Source organism: Cardiocondyla obscurior, linkage group LG18 (genome assembly GCF_019399895.1).
Source record: "Cardiocondyla obscurior isolate alpha-2009 linkage group LG18, Cobs3.1, whole genome shotgun sequence".
NCBI classification, from domain to species: Eukaryota; Metazoa; Arthropoda; class Insecta; order Hymenoptera; family Formicidae; genus Cardiocondyla; species Cardiocondyla obscurior.
Genome location: NC_091881.1, coordinates 1,497,749 through 1,520,692, shown reverse-complemented (window position 1 = coordinate 1,520,692; position 22,944 = coordinate 1,497,749). Strand labels below are relative to the sequence as shown.

Genomic DNA, 22,944 nt, shown 5'->3' with positions numbered 1-22,944 from the left:
GAGGGTAATTTTTCGCAATAACGCTCGTGAGAAATTCACATGCAGAGCGTAGCGGCCAATAACGGCCATTCGAACGTTTGTGTTTCACGTTTGTTTGTCTATCGGATGCTATGCCGTCTGTGTAACATATGAAACAAACATTTAATTTTTCTATTTCATCGTCGGTACAGTTCCGTGAGAAACGGACGGGCGCGTTTCCGCGATAGAGGCAGAATCAATAATACCTTCACACTATTTTTCGCGTCAAGTTCTTTTTAAGTGTATCGGTTTATCGGGATCTACGCGAGCGTCGTGAGATAAGACGTGAAGCGCGAGCGCCGATATCGTGGGCGATTTTGCTCTTCCGCGGGATATTCTCGCTGGCGGCGGAAATTCACGGGGGTGAATCGATCGCCTATCCGACCTTTTTCACCCGGATATATGCCACGGCGAGATTCTTTATTCCGGGCACTGGCTACAAGCCCACGTCTGACCGACGATTCCAATCGGTTCGCGTAAAGCAAAAGCGGCATCGATGACCAGTTCCCGTGTAACATGATTCGTGTAATGTGACGTGTCAGTGGTTAAACGTTAATCCTGTATTCAGCGAACCGCAAGAACCACATCATTTACGCGATGGTGCCGCGACCCATTGGTTAATAAATAACGTTGCAGTGAAATACTGAACAAATACGTTTTTTTTAACACACCGCAGCGTAATAAAGCATCTGGTGTATTTTTCAGTATTTGCGCGAATGAAATATTATTTTCATAATGTAATAAATATCAAATAATACAGTATAAAATTGGCACGATTATTTCACGTATACTGTAAAAAGCCATACGCGTGCTATTTTTTATGAGACCCTAAAATTACAATCTACGAAAAAAAAACATGCGACTTACCGATCTGCCTCAGCGGAGTTGAAAGATTCTGCCGGTGACTGTAACATACAAAAAATATATTAATTTAGACATGAATATTAGTTTAAAAAATTAATAAAAAAAAAGGTTAGGTTATTCTCACCTAAAAGTTGCTCCGCTGATGCAGGATGCCCATCCTGAGCCTGCTCCTCCTCTCAGTTTGTGTGTCGAGTCATCCTTCCGCGCACATTATCGTTGACAGCAGTGGATGCAGCTGCATCGATCTGTAACAAAAAAAAAAAAATATATATATTAATAAACGGCAACAATAAAATCGATTATTATCTGATTCAGACGTCACACAAATTTTTTACAGATAGAATCGCTTTATGAAGACGTTGAATGTTATAATAATGTGTAATTTTCCATGTTCCATAATGTAACGTGAAAAAAATATAATTATTATCTCGTATAATTCACTTTGCTAAATTTATTATATTTGTCAATTTTAGAATTACCTAGATCACTGGTAAAAAAATATCTTGTTTATTGATGTGACTTAAAAATTGATTTAACGCTCTAAGAATTGTCTGCGAAATGCGAAAGAAATTTTGCATAATCGCGGAAATCGATACCGAGAAGGTATCCCTCGAGGGTTGTTGCGGAATAATAAAATTCTTGTTTGACATTCTTTGCTGTCCTTTCTAAGACTAACTCTATTTTCATAAAGTGCCCAATATATTGCAGGTACATATTGCACGCGGTAGTCACGACGTACATACTTGCAGTTTGACATTTTAGCGTTTGGCATATGACATAAGAAATAAAAAAAAATACACGACCAACATGGAAATTTGTTCTTTGATATTTTGTTCCATAAAACTAACCGCGGAGGATTCGGGCGAAGTAAAACTACAATTAGTATTTTTACTTGCTTCTTCCACATCCATGCTCAGCACCACAGTGCGCAAAAAAAATATGCGGTAAATGTAAAAAATCATTTCTGGCAAGTTGCTGAAGATGAAAAAACGATCCGAGAACTTTCCTTGCCCCTCAGCTAATTAAATGTATACTTAAAATACAACGAATGGCTAAAAAAGAAATCGCTTTGAAAAATTCTTTTAATACATTTCTTTCGTAATTTTATTTTCTTTTGCATTGGCGAACTATCAAATCGAGACTCGCTTCCCGAAAGATTCGACAAGTGGCCACTAGAATTCACCCGTGAAACAGTTTGCAGCTTTAATTTGAACTCCGCGTGTTTTCTCTGTTGATTGTTTTCCTAAAGCAGATTATCATGACGCTTCAGAGTAAAGGATAAAGATTTTCACGGATTGTTTTCTTTCAATTCGGACTTGCATTTCCGGAGAAGGTTTACTTTCCTCCGTAAAACTCAGCGACAAATCAAACCAAAATAATTTTTTAAGTAAGGTTTGAAAAATTGATTGTTTTCAATTAAATATTATGCTGGGACAGAAGACTATCAATTACAAAACGATAAATTCTGATTGATATGTGAACGTATAGACGCAGTTCAATATTAAATACTTTCCAATATTAATTATTCAAATTAATTATTTCACTCTTTGCAAAAATTAAATTAATAACGTACTTCATACAAATGTATAGCAGACAATTATTGTGCTTTTTTTATTTTTTGAGGTAGCTTTTTAAAATACCATTTTATTTGTTCTATCTCTACCGTAAATAGCGCCAAAATATACCAAATTTATATCCTACGTCCATAACGATTGCATTCTCTCGCGACAGAATTTTATTCTTTCGCAAGATGATATATTTATATAATATATTTTCTGGAAGAAATGTATAAGATGGGAAATTAAATTTTCCGGCGTGCTAGATAGGTTTGAATATTAAGACGACGACGCCCTAGCGTGATACATCGACCGACGAAAGCAGCAATTTGTATTTCACAACGTAGTAACCCGGTGTGTGAAAAATTCGCGCGTAAGGCATACGATTTCCGTGTTATCGATTGGCCTCTTGCCATAAAAGCAAATTTTCATTTTTATGAAATCCTAAACGCGGCCGATAAAAGGAACTCTATCGCAATCAACTGAACGAATAAAAGTTAATAGTGACGTTCGCTCGTATTAGCTAATCAGCTATTTTTCTGCGCCAAAATAAAACATACTATTACAAAATATTGCGTAAAATCATCACTGGATGAAATACAAAATATGTTCAGCAAATAATACAGTACATTTATTTTATAATATTTCAATATTTTTGGTTTATATTAAGATGAGCATGTAACAAATTTTGTAAACCTATTTTTTTTTATGTTTCCGTTTTTTTCATATTCTTCTGTTAATCTTGAGAATCGATAGCTTATATTAATTCAGTATATGTGTGGTACTAAAAATGGCATTGAAAGTTAGATGGAATCGAAACGAGCCACCTGTTTCTGCGACCGATGAAGTCGCGATAATAGAAAAAAAATGAAGAGGATAAAGAAATCTTACTTAAAAGCTGGATTTTATTTTACATTAAGCTCAACATCTTACGAATGTGTTAAAAATTTATAACGAATTTAAATAAAAAAAATAAAATAAAATAAAATAAAAATATTCTTACAAAAAAAAAATATATACAATATATATAAAAAAAAGATAAAGTAAATTTAGAAAATTTAAATACTGTGTACTAGTGAAAAAAATTCCAACATTTTTCGTGGTTACTACAAGTGACGATTTTGTTGGTATCAAAAAATGGAAATAATACTGAGAGCTTTACAACGCAATATTTAAATTGCTCGAATTTATTCCACTGTTCTAGTATATTTCTTTCTTTTTTAAAAGCGGATATTTATATAGATTGCTTCTATTCGGTATTAACATTAACATATTGATGTAAAAAAATAATATATAAATTAATACTTTGTTTTCTAATCAATGGACTGTACCATTCGTCCCGTTTCAATTTTGTAAAATAAAGAAACTTCTTGCAATTCAATTTCTTACACACATTGTCCTGTAATGTTTCTGTCAATTTGTATAACACACAGGCATTGAAACTACCGTTTCTCGATTCCGGAGGGAATTCAAAATTCACGAGCAACAATCGATACAGTTTTCGTGCCACCAACAATGATGAACTTGTATTACTTTTGTGGGAAATGAGATCAACATTCCGTATCAATCTGCGGTAGTTTCAATAAACGATCATCGACCATGCGATGACAAAACGTCATGACATCGACAAAATGGAGCATACCACACATTCCTCAATTATCAATTTACATGATGTCAAATACGAACGAAATGTTTATACATTATTTACCAAAATATGTTACGTATGTCAATAAGCATTGCACACGAACGATCGAGATACACGTTTTCCCGTTTAAGTAAGTTAAATTAATTCTCATTTGACGTTATCATGGAATATCGAAATTATCAATTTTATTGAAATTATCGACATAGTTACCGAAACAAGATTTCTTTCTGCGACCATTGTTATATAAAAAAAAATTTACTATTTTATTCTCTTGTAGAAAAGTAGATATTTATGCAACTAATATTGAAATTCTATCAATTTCTTATCAAGTCACATAAAAATGATTATACAAATGATAACATTGATGCTCAATTGTATTCGAAAATCACAGAAAGTACCGCGTAACACTGACAGCTCAATGAATATGCAGTGAAAACGGAGAAAGTACATTTAATTGGTTCATAACGTAAGAATGCAATAATATGTATAATTTCGACATGATTATTTAAGCATGTATTAATTCAATTAATTGCCATGTGTTACTTCTTGTGCATACAAATTTTAATTTTACATTTACATGAACAAAAATATTTGAACATAAATCCTTTATGTCGTTTGTCTAAGCAAAAAATTTTTGTAAATAAATCGATAAAATTGTCGTTATGATTACTGACGATTGCACATATGAGAAAATACGCTTAATCGATCAGATATGGTATAACAAGTGCTTTTATAACGATTAGATGCAATATTAGTCGTAATAGTATTTGTCCCATGAATTGTTAGCTCTTAATTATTATGCAAAGCTGGATAATTATGGTGGATTGCATACCGTTTCGAACATCGAACTAAATACCGAATACCAAATCGCTCGTATCGAGTGGATGTTACTACGGACTTAACGTAAAATAACATGTTAATTGTAGACACTAAGTTGAAAGAATATGCGTTATGACACAATGATTAATGCATTTTCATCCATGAGCGTCGCTTTACATATTTGCTGAATACATCATGGATAAATAATGTATGCATATCAGAGGGGGGAAATATTTACGATTCTTTTACTGATTTTAAAAGATGGCAAAATCTCTTTGCTGATCAAAACTGATAAGTCTAATTTCAGATAAATTTTGTTTTTAATGTAGAAGCAAAATTAATATCTATTCAGAAACTTATGTATATAAAAGAAAAAGGTTTGATATTAGAACGTAAATTTTTTCAGCCTTTAAAGTCAAATTAGTTTGTCGGAAGTTATTTGAATAATTCGGAAATATCTCACACGTTAAAGCGAGAATGAAAATAACGACTTGGCTATGATCCAAATGACACAAAAGTGTGTTGTACAAGTTCATTATGCGGATTCTCATTCAGCTATTATTCGTTGAAATTATCTCGTAATAATAATGCCTGCGTAAGGCAAATTCTTTTTCTAGTCCGAGGCTCCAGCACTATTTTCAAGATTTATTTTGCCAGCAAAGCATTAAAAGACATTAGTTTGCAGTTTTCAAATATTTGCAGTTCGAACTGCAACGAAATACGATAAAAAAGTGTTGCTTCGCGCCTGCAGCAGTAACACCTATGAGACCTTTCGTACTCTTACTAATTATTTTATCAAATATGAAATGTTACCGTCATGTTTGAACAGTTAATAACGGAAGTGTCTGATCCAACGATTGCAATCCATACATGATAATAAATATGAAAAATTACACGTCCGTCGTTGTTACACTTTCGCCGCGTATAAACTGTAGCAATGCAGCTATTAATTACGATTCAACCAACGTATTAATCCATCATCTATTTTAATTATTTAAACGCATTAGTCATTTACACATTGTTGTTTAATAATGGCTTAACAAATAGCCGCCATAATTGCAGTTATAATTGCGAAATAAATCAACGATGGCCCAATTGAACTCGAAATGGTATTTACCGTGATGTATTAAACGTAAGGAAGTAATAAAGATCCAGCACGCTTATACATATACATGTCGGAATAAATAATCACGCGGGGGTGGGAGAGGGGCGCACTTTAGAATATCTCGCGCTACTATGCATACATTAGTTCTCATCTATGCTCCTCATCTATACCAGCCGACGGTTTTAAACATGGTCGGTTTATCGACCAACCGGTCGACCTATATCCACCACGGTATTACTATTTGAAGACTTTACGTCTTGGCGGCGGTTCGAAAAATAGCGGTTACAAAACGAGCGGTGCTGAAGAATGAGAATCGCTGAGCCAGTAATGTCAGTCTTACGTCAGTACGTATTCCGTAATGTCACTCTCAATTGCGCAATTCTAGAAAAAGCTCGAGTAAATTCGACGGTATATACACTTCGTTTTCGTCGTGCGTTAAATATCGCGATTTCGAGTGATATTACAGCGCCTGACGAAGCATTGAGCACGCCGACGTAAAAAAAAAGCCTCGCGATAAGCTGTCAAATTGAAAATTAACACCGGCAATCTCCGTGCGAGCGCAAATTTCACTATAAATATCAAAAACATGTGCCAGATTTACGCGTCTTTATCGTGATAAATAAACGCCGAGCTCACATCATGCATATACTACAGTATGTACAATATATGTATTACCGTAATAACTAAATGGATTATACGTACAATAGTCTTATTTTTATCACAAGTGTGAAACATAATACAATTAAATTTTCCGAAAATGTACAAATTATATTCTAATGTAACAAAATGCTAAAACGTATTGCGTGCTGTCGACCTCCATTTTGAACTTCATTGATACTTTATTTATAAATGTATTTAAATATTATCTGGATTCGTGTGCACTTTCGAATTAATTAAAGGTTATTAATTATAAATTATAATAATTAAATACGTTATTTATGGACATTGAATAACTATACGTGACATATGTAGACATCGGTAATACGTGTATTCCGGATCGTTTTAATGCTCGTACATCGATTTTTGCATCAAAATGGAATATTATGTTACACGTTCGACAGTATGCGCCAAGTATTCGCGAAAAATAATAAATGGAAAGGCGAGTGAAGTATTTCTCTATTGTTTCCTTTAAACATATATACGTAGAACATGCAAACGCTAGCGGATTAAAAACTGAATAATAAATTTATGGCGCTCGTAATAATTTGGAAACTCACGCACTGGTATTCAATGTACCGAGCTGCACTTGAATTATGCAAGCAAAATATGTAGAAATCACGCAATTTGCTACACGTTATAAACATACATTGAAACTCGAATAAATTGTAATTCTCACCGATCAAAAGGAACGAATTCAAAAGCAGCACGTTGAAAAATCGTGGTACGCGCCCCCGTTTGTTCTATCTTTGTACGGCGGAGAACAGTATGATCAAATAATCGCGGCGGCGAAACGAAGGCAGTAGCAAAAATTTATTTACGCTCATCGTGAACTTTGTGAAAATTCTTAGCTCGCAGCGATTAGCTTGCATCAACAGGCAATCGTCCTTGTCAATCGAAAAGATCGTAACAAGCGTGCACGTAACGAGCACAATTCGCCGACGTACCGCGTTCAATATATCGATCATGCCCTTCGGCAAGAGTTCAGCTATCTTTCTGAGCAAGGCTCTCGACGTCAAGCACACTCGTACCAAGGACCTGCGAGTTACATTCGATATATGATGTATATGGACGTGGTTGATCAAAGGGCGAATCAAACAGTCAGTAAGCGTATAATCATAAATCATGCGGGATACCTGTATAACTCCTCCCTCCCTAATGTAATTTACTTTCGATTTAGCACTATCGCGATTGAAACCAGCAATTTAAAGTTCATAAAGCTCGTCGAGTTTGTAGTCGGGATTTGTACTACAATCTGCTTTCGAACAGTTATCCCTGAAACTGTTTATTTTTCCTCGAAATAAATAGAAATGTCAATGCCTATTAATAATTTAAATGAAATTATAACCGCGTTCCTTTTTGAGAATAGATTAAATACCAAATGATGTCTTTTTTAATAAATTATTTAATTGATATATTAGATTTCTAGATAGATATATTTGGTGAGATTCAATCATATACTTTATCAAATTTTTAATAAAATTATTTTAAATTAACTAAAAATAACACACATGTGTGCGCGTCTAATATGTATTACGACGATATTAATAGTTTATATTAATAGAAATGTTTTTTAAAATATTGTTAAATTTTACTAAACTATTCAACAAATCTCAACATTCAATTTTTTCAAATTATAATATTTAACTAAATTTATTAATTAATGTAAACATTGAATTTGCCGTGTATTTAGTTTTAAAAGAATACAGCTATATTTTCATGCGCGTAACGTTCGAAACGTAGTAATATAAAAGTTTTAGAACAGATCGTTCGTTGAGATAGATTAAGATTCGAGTCACGTTTGACTTCACCCGAAGAAGGATCGTTTTATCTCAAGATTCATATCTAGAGACTGTGAAAATATCAGAAATTTTATTAAAAATTTACCGCTCTGAAAACAAATAAGGTACAAAGTGCAAACCTAATCGCGACTATAACAAGTGGAACGCAGTAGTAAGTAATAAAAATGTAAATTAAATGTAGCTTACTTTAAATCAAATTCCTACTCGTACCATAATATAATACGATACAATAACACGAGAAAAGAATAAAAGCTACGTAATAAAAAGAAGAAAATTTTACGAATTACTAGTAATTCTAATAATCTAATTTGTATATAAATTGCGACTTTAAGCGAAAGAATATTATTTCCTTAAAACGTGGGAATTAAGCGTGAAGTTAGGAATACGTGTTGCAGTTAACACAAAGCGGTGCACCGAGTACGGCGGCTCAAATGTTTAAAACAGTTGCTGTTGTTCTCGCGTGCACGTAAATGTGTGAAATGCGGTTTGCACACAGGCACGCGAATTGTCGTGCGAATATTCGATTTCGCGCGATTGGCCGGCAGCAATTTTCAGATGGTGAACGATAACGAACTTAGCTATTCGCGGCTGCAACGGCACGAGGAAATCTCGGTTTAGCACCTATACGCGAGGTTGTCTTCGGATCGATCGGGCTCGATCATTTATACCGCCGCTCGTAATACTCGTCCCACCTAGTAGTGCAAATTTGACTTGGTTCCTCCTCGTGTGTTCTCGTTACGCGCCTTATGGCTAAAGGCACGCGCGCGCGCGCGCGTGATGGTTACAAATCAAGTCGATAAATTAAGGGATTCTGCCCGGGCGCGGTTCTACGAGCGACGTTCGATCATCCTTGATTCCTGGTGTTCCGTAACGACGAATGATGGATGTTGAAAACCCGGCGGTCTTCTCAACGGCAAACGTTCGCGAGATATTATTGCCAGTTCTGGCTCACGTGTGCAATAATGAAAGTACGATGTGTCATTTCTAAACCGGCAAAACGCAGTACATTATCCGCGCGAGAATTGCGTTTCGCTAAAACAAATACAGCCCCGATGAGTTCAGCTATTTGAATATGCAGGGAGATAATTAAGTGTCTTGTAACTTCGAAGAGAGTCTTCAACTCTTACAATTCTTATCGCTTTACCAAAATGTTTTGCATTCTCCACATTCATAATTTATATTTGTAACTTATAATTAATAACATTTTCTGCTTCATCTTCCGTCCTTTCTTTCTCGCCTTTCGAAATTATTCGATCCACAAAAGTTAGTCATCTTACGCCATAAAACGCGGTTTCTATGTTTATTCATGACAATAGAATCACGATGACTGACGTAAGTTATGCAGTCGACTGGCAGTATAAATTAAAATTAAGTAATAATTAAAATTTATGAGGAAAAGCTCTCTGCGCAATACATCTTATCGATTAGAAAATAAATGACGCGGTCGCATTTTGCGGTAAAAAAAAAAAAAAAAGAAAATGCAAATAGAAAGTGTACACAAGGATAAAAAAAAGAGACACAGAAACAGAAGTCACGTAAATAAATAAAAAGATAATGCTTATCATTGCTTCGTACATGCGACAGCAATTTCGCTGTTGTTAATTTAATAAAAAAAAAATTATTTATTTTTGTAATAATATCAAGCAGAAGAGGGTTAAATTCTTCATAGCGATGACTCAGTACAAGAACCGAGGGACTTTTTTTTTATCAGATCGACTAACTGTTTCACGAAGATAGGGACAAAAGGGGAAAAGGTTACATGTCCGTGTTAATACCCAGGAAAATTGCAGGGTCGAAGTAGACTAGCTTATAGAATGTCAACATGAATATTATGCAATATTACGCCGGATGCCTAGCGCGTCGTCGTTCAACCCGTTCCGTGCTCTCTTTTATTGGATTTTCATGCGGTTTAATCACGCAAAAAATAGTTTCTTGTCGAGAGGTGAGTACGATCACCTAAAGCCGCTAGCCGTGCGTGTCGTTACGGCGTTATCGAGATTCCAATGTTTTTGTTCGATTTACTTTTCCACGATGCGTGCAAAAAGCACGCAAGACCTACGGAACTGCCACACGTTGCTTTTTCGGCAGTAATGCCGCTGGCAATATTTTATAACCCGTAATGGCCGCAACAGTAACGATATCGGAGGTATATAATAAATTCATAATGCGGGTCGGCCTTGTATCCGTTGTGCGAGTAAACCATTTCGCGCATGTATATACGCGCGCGTATGTATCACGTGGGTCGATACCAAAAAATTTAAGAAGTTTCTTGATAATTTAAGACCAGACTTGGAAGAATCGCGTCCCAACACGCGTTTCAAGATAGTGGGATATTGATCCCGGACTAATTTTAGGAACCCGAACGGCGGAATACACGTATATGTTCGTTCACTTGTGAGATCATTCTTTTATGAACGCGAAGCTGTGACTTCACACTTCAGTAAGAAAATTCAACGGTCAGTTACGCAATTGTGCAACTGTTTAGATATATTTATAAACGCGAGACGTTAAATGTTCAGTCTAAAGGCCATAAAGAATTCATATTAACAAGCTTATTAATTATGCATCTAAATATGCGCGAGTACGATTTAATAGATATTTATAACGTAATTCTTTTTCATGTAGAGACAATAAAATTTTCATATTTAATTGAATTAAACCCATTTCGAGCACTAGTAAAGGAAATGAAGCGAAGCTCAAAGATCTTTTGATCATCGATGATGAGCCGGAAATATGATCCAATACAATCTTAATTCTCTGGAGATTCCCGGGAAGTAATTTCCCATGTCGCAACTATTAAATGTGTGATTCAACTCACTGCGAAGCATAGATTAAAGCATCGCTACATGAATAAAATATGCCTGAATCACGACGTATCCGAGATATTGCATAATATTCTCTTCGATGTAATTTCAAATGTGCATTTTTTTTACTTTATTAGTAGCTTGTTTAAAAGTAGTTAAAAATATATTCATTAAACACACACGGATACGTATAAAATGTTATATCATGTAAATAATATTTAATCTGTAATGTGTTATATAAATAAAAAAATATAATTGTATCAAATTTAATTACACTTAATAGCGTAAAGTAGAGAGATTTCGTGAAACTTATGACAGCTCGTGAATTCATTGTCACTTACAGGCTTTTACTTAAGGGAATTCAAATTAACTATAATTAAACTAACTCTAACGCAAAAGAACCTAAAAACTTTTTTTCTTTTTTTTTTTTTATTGCATTTCGTATTCCACCCTTATGTTTTATTCCTTTGGCTTTACATTTACATACGACTTTTCCGCGTCCCGACCCAAGAGACCAAAATACTTCAACTTGAAAGAAAAAGAAGTTACACTTGTCAGGCATCTGTTTGCATTTATATGTTCCGATTTGCGGAAGACGATGTTGATATTTCCTTTCTCATTCTAAGATCGTCATTTCTCAAATCAAAATCTATTTAATAATTATTTTCTGTTACTCCATGCTACATTGCATTCAGATAGTTTCAGATTAAATAAAAGAAATCTTAAAAAGTAGATTCGATGGAAAATAAGTCAGATATAAATGTAAAACAGGTTAGTATGCAATTTAATGTAAAAAAAATTGGAGTATTTTTAATTAAATTAGAAATATGTTACTATTTTCCTAATAATTTTATGCGCATTTTTACTTTTTGACAACTTTAATTTAAAAAGAAAAAAAGTATCACGAAAAACCAAATGCGATCAGCTTATTTCGTCTTTTCGTTTTTCGTTCGGTGTAGAACTTGCAAGATTACATTTCCGAAACTTGGAAACCATTAAGAAAACACAACAACTACATTGAGAAATGAAGTTCGCACTCGAATAAGAAATGCAACCAAAAGAAACGTGAGGGTAATAAAGCGGGAATTCGATTAAAAAAACACGTGCACGGAAGCGCGAGTATCTAAATAACTTTTTCGAAAATCAATCACAGATAAAATCTCAGCTCTTTTTCTACCAGACCGATATTACGGCTAAGAATGATTTTCGCGACGCGACCTTTCACAGGGTAAGATCGATTACAGAGGATTGAAAAAGTCGACATTACCGAAGAAGCTTGAGAAGCAATCAATTTCTTACTTTCTTCGATCTTTAATGTGCATTCGAGGTAATTTTCACGACATTTTTCGTTCTCGCATAAAAGAAAGCGGCAAAAACTCAATTCCGTTATTTATGTTCGTTATATACAGGCAGACAAAATAAACATAAATACACGCTAATTAATTTTTATCGTATAAAACTTTGAAAAATGTTTAATATCAGTTCATATATAAAAAAAAAAAAAAACTACCCAAGTGGAAATTAATTTCCACCGTTACCGAATAATTACCTAGCCAATTCGTGGTTCATCTCGTGGCTGTCTAACAAAACTGTCCAGCATTGAGCCAGAAATGTAACACTCAAAACGTACTAGATATTTATTTAAACACATGATCCACGCTGGACAGTGACTAGACAACCGATACTAGACAGATTTTTTTTTTTTAATGACAACTTTATTTTTTAAAGACAGTCACTAAATAATAAATACTTTCTTATAATTTATGACTAATACCAAGTTAGTCACTAGTTAAAAAATATATTTAATCTACGCGATCTAACCACTAGCTGTAAAATCAGATTAACTAGAAAAATTTCCACTCGAGTATATTTTTATTGCTTTAAAACAATTTGAAATTTTAATATAAAATAAGGCTCTCGTTAATCTAAAAATTCTTGCTTTCGTGTTTCTAATTATAATGTATTTTATTTGAATATAAAGTTTTATCCCTGACCTTTTAATTTCTATGGACTGCGTGTTTCCTAGCTTTCTGACTTTTCCGTGCCCTGTTCTCCGATTTACAGTACTGCCGCCTTGTCTGTCGATTGGTATCTCAACGACACAAAGAAGTTGCGACTGTCACATTGTGCTCTCGGATAAGGAAATGGCTCTTCGTGCTAGTATCTCTCGATATGTAGGTGAATATCCCATTTTCTGTACTCTCACGCGGTACCGCCCCATATCTCTTTTTCATCTAGAAATTTACCTTTACCCATTTCTACGCGATGTTCTTACAATTGCCTTTTATGCGCGATTCAAATAAATTGCCGCTTTTATCTCTTCTCCTTTGTCTTTTCGACGAAATAATAGAGATTTATTCGTGCCATCTCGAAATGCAACAAGAGAATTATCAAGCAAACATAGACATTTCAACTAAATATTTCGTTATGAGAATCTTAACTTTTTTTCAATTAAAGAACTGCTGAAATAATTGGATTTAAAAAATAGAATAGTCTGACGTTTCTTTTTTTTAACGATAAACTTTTTTTCTTTTATAATAAAAAATGCACACGTATTTATCGAACAACTATTCTCCACTACTAATGAATTTATAATTCAGTACCGATCTAAAACAATTGAGTAAAAATATTTCTTAAAAATTTTTGACATTTAGTAAATATTTTATTAACGCTAAACTTATTCCGAGTAAACTTTAAGATTTCCTCTCTTGTTTGTTTGCCACTTCAAAAATTAAAGTCATACTTGACTTTCAGTTCAAATTGTAATAAAAAGTATCGATGTCTGAACGTATCAGTTAAGAAAGTAAATACACATTGTGCAAATAATCTATAGATGAAAATAGATTTTGAAGACGTTCGTTTTGTGAAACCTAATTAAACTCTTCTTTTAAAGAAAATTCTCTCTTCTACGATATGTTTCGAGAGGAAAAACACGTCACGTTGCTGCAGATACTTTTTTTTTTTTTCGTAATGTTAAAAAAAAAAGACAACACACGTGGGAAAGAAGATACTGGACGGAATATATGAGAGTACATTTCGCGTGAAATTGTGTAAAGCGAGAATAACCTTGGAGAAAGATTCATTTAAAGGTTTTTGTCGCCACTCCATCTATTCTCTTTCGCTCTTTGCCGTCTCGAGGCAGTCATCGTTCCTGCTTCTTCGGTACCATTATCGATCTGTGCTCTTTTCGTTACGCGAGGAACGGAGAAGCGGAGAATGTTAAAGACTCCGAAGGGGCAAAATAATCTTTTAATAATAATAAATCTTTTTATAAACTGACATTACTTTCGTCTCGTTACGATTTTGTCGACAAATAGTTTTGAATTCGTCGCGTCCCCATCGGGATTCACACCATCTTTCTCTTCGCCTAATCTGTTTTCATTAAGTCAATACGTTTTCAGCGTTTTTCAAGAGAACGACTAGTCCCTGTCCTAATTCCGAGACAGATAGCTTCTGTATTATTTCTTATCGCTTTCTTTTTTTTTTTTTTTTTCTGCTAAGATCCGCTGCACGTATTGATCCAATGAAGAAACGTCACCCATCGCGAGCCAATTTCAAAGGGGATTAAAGTCAGAAGAAATCCAAACTTATTTTACGAAGTCAAAACGGTACTTTAATATACGGATAGATGAAAAAGAATCGACAGAAACAACTTTCAGTCCAAGTTTTTTTGTATCTCTCAATCCTCTCGATCTTATATCGTACCTGCGCGATCCTATATCACAATCTAGTTTACTTTTAGTTATAGAATCAATAAATTTTTCCTTCTTTTAAAAAAGTGACAAGAAGGAGAGAGAAGATTAGCTCCATTTCACGTGCTTTAAGTAAAATTGTGATAATATTATACATTAATGTCGCATAATGAATTAATAAGCGTACGAATTTAATAAACAGTTATCCAAATATTAATCAGCATTATTATTTTTAGATAGATGATAATGCGTCAATACGGTAATCATGTTTTAGCATCGATTTTTGATGAGAATCTATGTCGCTAATGGACATTATTAACTTCAATATACTCATCAATACGTACGTAATAACTTTTTAAAGGGATTACAAAGATAATAAACATGCATAATTAATGCTAAATGATATTAAACATGAAATGCCAATTTCAATAAATTACCGATATCGATATTTAATATTGCCTGATTGAAAACAAAGTGGAATAAACTTGTGGAAATTGTCATTGTTAGGTTTTAGTGCAGTTAGGATATACGCAAGGTTGCTTTTTTTGTACTGCCGTTGAATAGAATGTTCTTTTAGCAATTTACTTTTTTTTTTCTTTCTTTTTCTTTAACGTAGGCGTCCTCTAAATTCACAGCGCTGTCGGAAAAGCAATAAGATTCCATGCTACCGCAGTGGCATGCCATTCCGGGCAATAAAGAACGAACTTCTGGATAAAAGTCCCGCTGTACTTTTCTTTTATATCCGACAACATTCTTATATGCGCAATTCCTGCATTTTGATTTTATTTAATTACGCGTGTATTTTCGCTCAAGTTTAGTTTATAATTGAATTGCTTTAATATTTATATTGCATTACAAATTATTGTGAGATTAAATAATGTGACGAGGAAATTAAATTTTTTCAAGTATAAATTTCAAGTAAATTAGATGTACATTTAATCTTTCTCAAATCTGCTTAGTTATAATTTTAATTAATTTATGTTGAAATAACTCGACTTTCAAATTAAAGAGCTGAAATTTTATATTTTCCAGAGACCCATTTTCCTATTTTTGAACGTCTTTCTAATAATTTTTTCAACGATATAGATCGCTTAATATATTTATAATAATATCGACTTTCTAAACCATTTAAAAAATTTATTTGGCACAGTGCTTTATTAAAAAAACAATATGCGCGAGTAATATTTTGTTGAAATACAAAAATATCTTGTTTCATCATCGACCCTAGCGTCATCTCTTCTCCTTCTTTTTCTCAGTGACAGTTTTATGGCTGAGAGTTTTCTTTATCCTGTCGTCATTTATTAACGTATTTTCTTATAGCTAACGTGTTTCTCGTATGTCTGTTTTTTTTTTGCGCCGCTGTTTGCTAGATGCAGTTTTACCTCGAAAGCAGTAAATTCGCGTGCCCTAACAGTTACCAACTGCCCTGCAAAATACAGAGAAAAGCTTTCAAAACACTCGTCGCGATAGTTCTGTACAGTGTTTCCATTCCATTTTATCTCTTTTCTTTCATGCGTTGTACAATCCCGTCGTTACATATCGCCGTAATTTCTGATTTCGTAATTGTTACGTGCAGCGCGCGAAACGATGTAAATAAAATAGTATAGATTTAAGCTGCTAAAGGTATTTCGAAGGAAGATAAAAGAGAAATTTTAAAATATGTGCTGTGCAACTTAAATAAATAAATAAATAAAGTTGCACTCTTTTTAATGTTATCTGTCACCGCAGTTGCAACGCTGCATTTGACAAAAAAAAAAAAAAAAAGAATTTGGTGATAAAACTGTCATTTTAACTTAACTTTTTTTTCGATCGCCAGCAGGGAGTACCTTTGTAGATATCATTCCACGGCTGAAATCGATCGAGCTTCTCCATTTAACGTATGACAAATTTAGCAGGTGCCTTTTGAAAATACCCAGTCTATTTCAGCGATTTGTTATATCGATTTTATCATTTTCGATGTTATTTACTAACTATATTTTTATTGTACGTATAATATTTTACTGCAAACACGAGCCTCGCCGAGAGTTCTGTGGATAGTATTACCACCTTTGTACCTTCGCGCATGATGAATACGTGCACGCGAGTGCTTTGTGCCCTAGCAATTTCGCCCTTTTGATTGCTTTGTCACTCATAGCGAGTGTCTCTGTCGCGCGTCGCTTTTTAGATGACTTTGTCGCTTGTTTGATTCTTTCAGCCATTATTGTTCCCGTTTGTTTATTCTCGTTTAACGTTACCCGCTTCTTGTCGTCATTTACCTTCTATTCTGTATTTCATATAGAGCGTGCTCTACACACGCGATCTATCATCAAAAGATCACGGAACGGAACGTGCATTTCCGTATTTTAATTTCTTAATGTACCCCGTTGTCCGCATATCATGTACACTTTCGACCAACGTAAAATGATATTTGTTTAAGTATTTACAGGGACCCGTACATTATCTGCTATTCGAATTAGGTTCTCAACCTTTGCTTCGTTTTTGTTTAATCTTATTTATTTACTGAAAGAAATTAAAAAAACGAAAGCTTTTGATATTTTTATGTTATTTCTCATATTCTTCGATTATCTCTACTTTAACTCGAGACTAATAAGAGAAGCAAGATGTTGGATGTAACGTTTTAGCAGCGACTTCCACGACCGTGGAAGCTAAGATATTGCTAGACTATAAGACTGTTATAGCGTAAGGATTTATTTGCGGTAAAGCTTGATAGTCCGTCACTTTTCCGTGCCTTTTAAAGCGGCCGTATTAAAAGTTCTACGTGCACCATTTTCTCAATTTTTATTACAAACGAAACTGTGCAATTATATTTTAAATATGAAAGTTAAATAGCTAAAACGGAATGAACGCTGATGGCACCAACTTCTTGATAACTTTACCTGTCGGGTAAACATGCATCTATTTTTATCTTTGTTTTTAAATAAATAAAAATGCATGGGTTACCTGACAGGTAAAAAAAAAAGTGTTACGACAATCGGCTAAATAAACAACGTAAAAAAAAGAAGTAATAATAATTTAAAAATAAAAGCGGCATGAAAAAGTAAAAGGTGAACTGCTAAAATCATCTACACTTCACTGTCGACAACGCGTTCGCATTGTCAATCGCTTCGAACGGAATCGAGAGAATCAAAGAACGAGAGTAGGCGAGGGGATGTAGTACGCGAACGGAAAGGACGAGGAGAGACGCCGGGAGGAGAGTCGAGGTGAGCAGACTACGTCACAGAAATCGATAGGACAAGGGTAGCGCATACCAGGGGAAAACGAAGGCGCAAAAGTTCAGCGATAAAATCACGGTTGTGGCGCGCAGCAAAGTTTAAGTCTGGGGGCCAGGCCCCGTCGCCGACTCACGTATTGCTCTTATCCTATGTTGAAATCAGAAAACCCGGTTAAGCGCGTTCTGGCCCGGACTGTAAAAACTAGCGATAAGATCCTTCAAACGATCCCCGTTATGAGGGTAAGAAGTAACCGAGACCGGCTTTCGCCTGCTGTCAAGTACGCGCAAAGCCTAATTCTGAACAGAGTGAGGCGAAGTGAGAATGGAGTTCATTTTTTACCCGTTGCATAAATCTCTTGTTCTAAAGATCTCTCTCCCTTTTCTTATACGAAATTTCGTGACATACCTCTGATACTAATCGATAATAATGTTTCTCCCATCCGCCTAACAAAAAGAGCCCGTAATTCAGTTAAAAAATAAGTCTTTAATTCAGTTTGACTCGAGAAACGGTCCAACGAGAATACCTTAATCCTTTTTAAACTACTTTATAAGATTGTTTGTTACTCTAAAACAAAGATGTAATAAACTAAAAATTAAAAACTTTTCACGAAGCTTACTTTAGATGCAGCTATTTCTCAAATAACATACCACTTAGAAATTTCTTGTAAATATCTTTTTTAATTAATATTCAAAAACACTGTTTAATGGTTCATATCATTCCAAAAAATAAAAATATAAATCGTATTAGTAATTTTTTCATTTGAATTAAGAAAATTACCAAAAGAAATTTTGCGTTCTAAAATTTATTATTTTTTACGTTAATAAAAACTTGTTTTAAATAAAATTTTTTTTTAAAAAAAAGATGATGCTTCTTTCAACTAAAGTATTTATAATTCTGCTAACTTTCACGTTTAAATCGATTCTCTTAAGCGTTAACGTGCTACTTTATTCTCCGGTTTCCCGCCCATCTGGGTTAGTGTCGATGTAGGGAGCGAATTAACGATTCTCCAGTTTGAAGGGAAGAAACGCTCCAGAGAGCGCAGAATGATTGAATGTCCCCAGAGAAGACCTACCCCTTGCACGTTTCATCTACACCCTGGAAATACGTTAAAGTTTCCCGTTTCCTTCTTTCGCTTAAAGATATTTCTTTTTTATTCGTTATAGATCCCTGTAAAATACATCTCTTATTCGGAAAAAATGTTCTTTATTCGAATACTAACTCGCAATACTTGCATAACGCGCAAAAAAAAAAAAAAATTAATAACGCAACTGAGGTAAGTTCGATACTTATAGCGACTTTGCACGAATAAGCGTTGAGAACTAAAAAAAAAAAAGTAGAGATACACATTTCGTTTCCGTACGTCTAACATTTTAAATCGTACATCTTTCACGGATTAAAAGACGGAATAAAAATCTTTTTCTTTCTTTTTTGTTTAAAAGTATATAAATAAAAATCTTATACAGTCACACGTGTGCGTGCCCACACATATAATCGTGATAAATATTTCTATTAAAAAAAAAAAAGTAATTTCTTATGAAGATAACGATAAAACGATACTAATAATGTCGTCGCTCGATATTAGAAACGATGGAAGTTAGTTCCACGCAGTTTCATATGCTCCTCGCCCTCATAAAACGTGTACCCTCGATAGCAGCCTCCCTATAATACGCGAAGAAAGTCCAAGATACGTTTAAAAATTTATTTTTATGAAGAGAGAACGAAAAGTGTGGCAGGATAATAACGCGGGTTCCAATATAATTAAGCGAAAAGAGAAAGTAGATAGCAATAAGCAAAAGAAAGGAAAAAAAGGGGGAAAAAAAAAAAATTAACCAGAGAAATGCGTAAGAACGGCGGAGGTTTAATTGCTTCAGCGAAGTTTTCGCGCCGGCAATTGCTTTCAATTTTACAATTTGCCCGTTTACCTTATCAAGGGAGATATTATTCCTAGCGCGCTGGAATGCTAATTTTTTAAAATCATCACCGCTCGCCCGGCTTTACTTTCGCCTCGTTACAAGCTCAAATACTTCTGTGTTTTTTTAAGGATCGCTCGACACGGGCTTGGCGGCCGGGCAGGCGGGGCGCGAGCTTGTGCTAAAGTGATATAACGTGTAAGAAAATAGACGTTCCTCTCCGCCTTATATTTCATCATATAACGCGAAGTTGTATGATGAAGCACAGGAAAAGTCGTTGCTACTATTCCTGTGTATACAGGTTGAACCACTTTATATTATCACGTGGAATAATTCCTCTACTTATTGCCTCGCTGAAGAGCGGCTTAAGAAAAAGTTGAAGACGGTTTATTACGGAGAGAAGTCTTGCATACATCCGCGGATTCACAGACGACGTCAAAATAATAATTGAATGCTTGTTACTGAACTTTAAGCATTCGTTTGATAGAAGCAAATTATACGTGTATTCGCGATAGTAAAGAGTTCTGATCGATACGAAGATAGCAATAACATTACTCGTTGATGGAATATTAAATATTAATCTGTTATCACGACCTAATATGTCAGCTGCGCTTTTCACCGTCGGGGGAGAAAATGAAGATAAATGACTTCGCATTCTGCCGCGTTTATTTCAGCCGGACTGCAGCGACTGAATGATCGTATTTAAAAACGGTAACAAAACTAAAGAAAATAGTATGTATACAAGTGACGCTGCAGTTTTTTAAATTCGAAATAATACTTTGTAAGAAGCGAGATACTTATTTTTTGTACGCTTACATAAAATTTTATCATAGATACTTAAAAATTATAAGCTAATTAAAAAATAAACGTTGTTTTTTTATTAATGTTACTCTACATAATGTACACATATGTATCGAGAAAAAATTGGAAGAAATTTAAAGCAAGAAAATTTAATTCAGAACTTCTTTCTAAAGAGAGCAACAAAAAACTAAATTAAAAACATTTAAATTTAACGAGAAAGCTAATTCACTTGGTTAATTATCTCGCTTGTTATTAACTTCACTTTCAGGTTCAAATAAAATTGCAAAAGTTTGAAAGAGCAGATATGTAGCTATGAAAATACAAAACAGTTGTGAGAAATCGTTCTAAATTATTTTATAAAATAAGTTGTGTGCTAAATAATGCAGAACTGAACAATTCCGGCAATGTAATTATCATTTAAAATAAAAACTTTAAAAGTTATTATATTTGCAAACAAAAACAATGTTCTTAAAATAATTAATTAATTAAATATATTTTAATCTTAATGCAACAAAAAAAATGAAAAAGACACTAGAGACATATTAATGGTATTTTAAAACATATCATTCCTAATTTGATTATGTCGAATAAAATCTATTTTTATCATTACACCTACTCTATAAGGCGAATATAAAAGACAAGAATTTTCGCAAATAAGAACATGCGAAAGTGCCGTCATTGTGAACTCTCAACAGACGACCTGTAAAGGGCGAGTGCCCTATGGTGCATTGAAACGAAGCATGCGCCTTAATAAATCAAGTGAAAGGTGATTCGAGCTTTGTGCATTCAGAATTGTTGGCACGAAAGGGTATAAAGGTGCCGATAAAGGAAAAGCCTTGCATATGCGGCATATAAGTCTCGAGAGTCCCGCGCTCCTGGATTCATTCGACGTTCGATTTCGCGAAGTAATCTCGAGTGGGCGCGTGATTTAGAGGGAAAGTCGTGACGTCGAATCTTAAAATTCGCCCTAGAGCGATAGCTTGCATGATATATGCCCAAACTCACGATATTCTCGAGCGCGTAATACGAAAGATCCGTATGTTCAAAAATTGCATCGCCTTCCTTCTTCGTCGTCAAATCCGACGTCACGGCGGACAGAATCAATTAACTAAAGCAATTATCCCGAAATATGCTGGTCGCATGAAAACCGTAATGTTATATAAATGTGCACTTTGCCGCCAGTTTACTTTACTAAAACCTCGTTAGAAAATCCGTACTAGTACGCGTAGCGTTTAACGTTATATTAACGGTATTACGACTAAGCATAGCGAAGAAGAATAGAATCACCGATAGTATCCGTCATTCAGGGTGCGACCTATTATAGTTTCGTACCACGTTCCGGTGCTTTGTCCGCTATCAAACTACATCCCGTTTATGCTTCCAACCGTGCTGCGATCCAAGGATTTAGAAGCGCATTGGTATACATCAGAGGATACGAAAATCTAGCAGGATTTTCATCCGATGTAGCCGATCAGAGTTTCGCACTAAGTGTATAATACTTTTCCCTCCCCTAAATGAGTTTACGATTTAAAGTCATTGTACATATTCCAGATCAAAATTGTAACTTTTTGACGTTTTAATTAACAAAGTTACATTTCTTTTGATAAAACGCATAGAAGGTATTTATTTATTAAAAAAAAAAAAAAAAAATAAACGCAACATTTAGATAGTTTTTTAATAAACTTAAAGTTAGTGGAAATCATATTCGGAAAATTGCATTAAGTAATTTGTCACGATCATAAGTTGAGTGCAATAAATGTATGACGGAAGTTTTACTCGCTGCGGTTTACTACGTATGCAGATTGGACTTGCCAATTTCTGTAACTTCATCTTATGTACAGATGAAAAGCCAGTTAACCGAGACTTGACTTTACTTCTTGTATTACATTCAATTAAAACTTTGCGAAAGTTCCCTTCATATTAAGAGATAGCTATGAAACGCCGCGCATTTCTCTTTCGTTAAAAATATAACTATAATTAAAAGCATAAAGCTTTAGAAATACTTGAAGTAAAAATGAATGCTTATAAATGATATTCACCGTGTCTTAGAATTTTTTTT

The 22,944-nt window shown here is 34.3% G+C and overlaps 2 protein-coding genes across 5 annotated transcripts in view; one reads left to right on the top strand and one right to left on the bottom strand.

The window, feature by feature from the left end:
* LOC139109576 (pre-piRNA 3'-exonuclease trimmer) overlaps positions 1-22,944 on the bottom strand; it is a 140,736-nt gene that overhangs the window by 60,579 nt on the left and 57,213 nt on the right. The window contains exon 7 of one of the 2 annotated variants that reach the window (XM_070668730.1): positions 886-1,127. In XM_070668730.1, coding sequence (XP_070524831.1) covers positions 886-932 — 47 coding nt within the window. In that variant the 5' untranslated portion in view covers positions 933-1,127. Of the gene's footprint in view, positions 1-885; positions 1,287-22,944 lie in introns of those variants that run through there. The other variant, XM_070668731.1, reaches the window with a different exon arrangement.
* LOC139109577 (carboxypeptidase N subunit 2) overlaps positions 1-22,944 on the top strand; it is an 81,002-nt gene that overhangs the window by 14,355 nt on the left and 43,703 nt on the right. The window lies entirely within an intron of this gene.